At 47.7% G+C, this 2,643-nt stretch overlaps 1 protein-coding gene across 1 annotated transcript; it reads left to right on the plus strand.

Moving 5' to 3' along the window:
* Positions 1-1,099: 1,099 nt before the first annotated feature.
* On the plus strand, positions 1,100-1,654 carry LOC149789494 (protein CFDP2-like). The gene has a single exon (XM_089972404.1). The coding sequence runs from the start codon at positions 1,100-1,102 to the stop codon at positions 1,652-1,654; it is 555 nt and encodes a 184-aa protein (XP_089828530.1).
* Positions 1,655-2,643: the final 989 nt, after the last annotated feature.

The raw sequence follows: 2,643 nt of genomic DNA on the forward strand, positions 1-2,643 counted from the left end.
ATGCACCAAGCTCTCACATGTGGCTCCAAGAAGCTGTAACGTGTGCAACAGCCACAGCCCGGTAAACCGCTTCGACTGCCGGGCTAAACCAGGTGAGGGTAGCCAACGGTTTTTAAATCTTCGGTGAGTCAGGGCTTGCCTATCAAAGCATGTGAAGCCTGGATTCGGCAGGCTGCGTGGAAGAAACTAATAGCTAGTTCAACGAGCAGAAAGGCAATTCTCAGCAACGCGCGCTGGAGCGCAAAGAGCAGGACGAGGCATGTAGGTAGTCCTGGTCATCCACTGCATCCGATTCCATCTCCACCGTCTTGACCTTGTCTTGCCACTGGATCCAGATGGTCTTGGATGGGAGAGTGAGGTCGACGACGCACAACTCTTCCTCACTTTAAACCAAGTCATTTGGTCTTCCTTCTCCCCAAAGTCATGTGGCGATGGACGAGCGACGAAGCGGCAGTGTGGGTACGCTGCCAGCCGTAGCCGAAAATCTGCACACAGGCGGTTCATGCCATATGGTCGTTCTTCACTGACACGGATCAGCAGTGGAGATCGGCAGCCCCCTGAGTGACTGATTAGGCCACTTTAAGATTGCACTGCTCACCTCCATGGCATGAAAAAGTGGCTATGAAAGTGCCCTAAAAATTGCCTGCTCCATCCTTCCCTAGCCAGCTAACCGCGGCTCGAGGAGACCCTACATCAGCGGTGGAAACACTACAAAGAAAAAGATGAAAATCGTTCCTCTCACACTTGGTGCATGGTACGTGCGCACACTTTTGGACAAGTGATGCTGACAGACCTCAGAGGAAAACTACCCTGATTATCAGGGAGCTTGCCAGATATAACATCGATATTGCAGCCTTGAGTGAAACCCGCCTTGCAGGAGAGGGCGAACTTTGTGAAAGGGTTGCTTGCTACACATTATTTTGGTTTGAAAGAGGAAGTGAGAAGAGACGTGAGGCTGGAGTTGGTTTCGCAGTGAAGACATATTTTGTTAACAAGCTAGCTGAACTTCCAGGGTGTGAATGACAGGCTTATGACCATGAAACTACAACTGTCGAAAGGAAGAAAGCATGCTACGATCATCAATGCCTACACTTTAACCATGGCCAATCCAGATGAAACAAAGGACAAATTTTATGAAGAACTCCACTCTATCATAACCTCAGTTCCCAAATCTGACAAGCTCATCATCCTTGGTGACCTGAATGCAAGAGTCGGCTCTGACAACATCTTTTGGAAGCGGATCATTAGAAAGTATGGTGTCGGCCCCTGCAATAGCAATGGTCCTCTATTGATTCAGACATGTACAGAGCATGAACTGCTCATCACCAGCACGGCTTTCCGCCTCCCTACCCGCAACAGGACGACATGGATGCATCCCCGATCTATGTATAGGCATCTCATTGACTACGCGATAGTCAGAAAGAGGGATAGGCAGGATGTACTGGTCACCAAGTTCATGTGTGGTGCAGAATGTTGGACTGATTACCGCCTTGTAGTCTCCAGGCTAAACATCCGTATCCAACCTAAAAGACGCCCGCAAGACAAGAAGATTCCAAAACGGCTGAATATCTCCAAGCTGAAGAACTCTAACTCCAAATCGACCTTTACCAGCACTCTAGAGAACAAGCTTCAGTCCACCTCTCTGGACACCTAGAATGTGGAGGCAGCCTGGGAGAGCCTTAGAGAGCTGGTATACAACACCGCCACAGAGATCTTAGGGCCTTCTCCCAGAAAGCACCATGACTGGTTTGATGCGAATTGCGAAAACATCAGGCAGCGTTTGGATGGAAAAAATCTCCACCACAAAGCATACCTAAATGATCCAAAGTCCTCTTCAAAGAAAGATGTCTTCAGTAACATCCGCATGACTGTTCAACAGAAACTTCGGCAGATGCATGACTTATGGCTGAGTAACAAAGCCAAACTGTCAAGCATTATATGAAGAGGTTTTATGATTTGCTAAATGAAGTCTAGGGCCCATCATTATCAGGATCCTCCCCTCTCCTCAGTGCGGATGGGAACGCACTAATCACAGACAAAGAGAAGATCCTCGAAAGGTGGGCTGAGCATTTCATTTGTGTCCCGAACCGTCCAACATCCATCAATGATGAAGACATTGATTGGCTGCCCCAAGTGCCAGTCAGTGAATCACTGGATGACCCACCAACCATGTTAAAGGCCCAGAAAGCAATACATCTGCTCTCTAGTGGCAAGGTTCCTGGCTCAGACTCAATACCAGCAGAGATATACAAGAAGGCGGAGCAGTTCTGACTGAAAAGCTTCATCAGTTGTTTCATCTCATGAGGAAAAAAGAGACGATTTAACACGAATTCAAAGAGGCTATTATTATACACCTGTATAAGTGCAAAGGAAATCTTCAGGTTTGTGACAGCTACCGAGGTATCTCTTTGCTCTCCATTGCAGGCAAGATACTCGCCAGGATTCTCTTCAACTGTCTCACATCACATCATGACCATGGACTCATACCAGAAAACCAGTGTGGGTTTTGAAAGGAACGTGGAACCATCAACATAGTGTTCGTTGCAAGGCAGTTGCAAGAGCAAAGCCAAGAGCTTAATACTGACCTTTTCTATAACAATGTCGACCTGACAAAGGCCTTAGACACTGTTAGCAGAGAGGGCC

The sequence above is a fragment of the Sinohyriopsis cumingii genome, chromosome 10 (genome assembly GCF_028554795.1).
Source record: "Sinohyriopsis cumingii isolate HCF-2022 chromosome 10, ASM2855479v2, whole genome shotgun sequence".
Taxonomy (NCBI): domain Eukaryota; kingdom Metazoa; phylum Mollusca; class Bivalvia; order Unionida; family Unionidae; genus Sinohyriopsis; species Sinohyriopsis cumingii.

Bases quoted from the DNA above. Each gene is read 5' to 3' on its own strand.
- LOC149789494 (XM_089972404.1), top strand. From the start codon at position 1,100: ATGGCCAATCCAGATGAAACAAAGGACAAATTTTATGAAGAACTCCAC.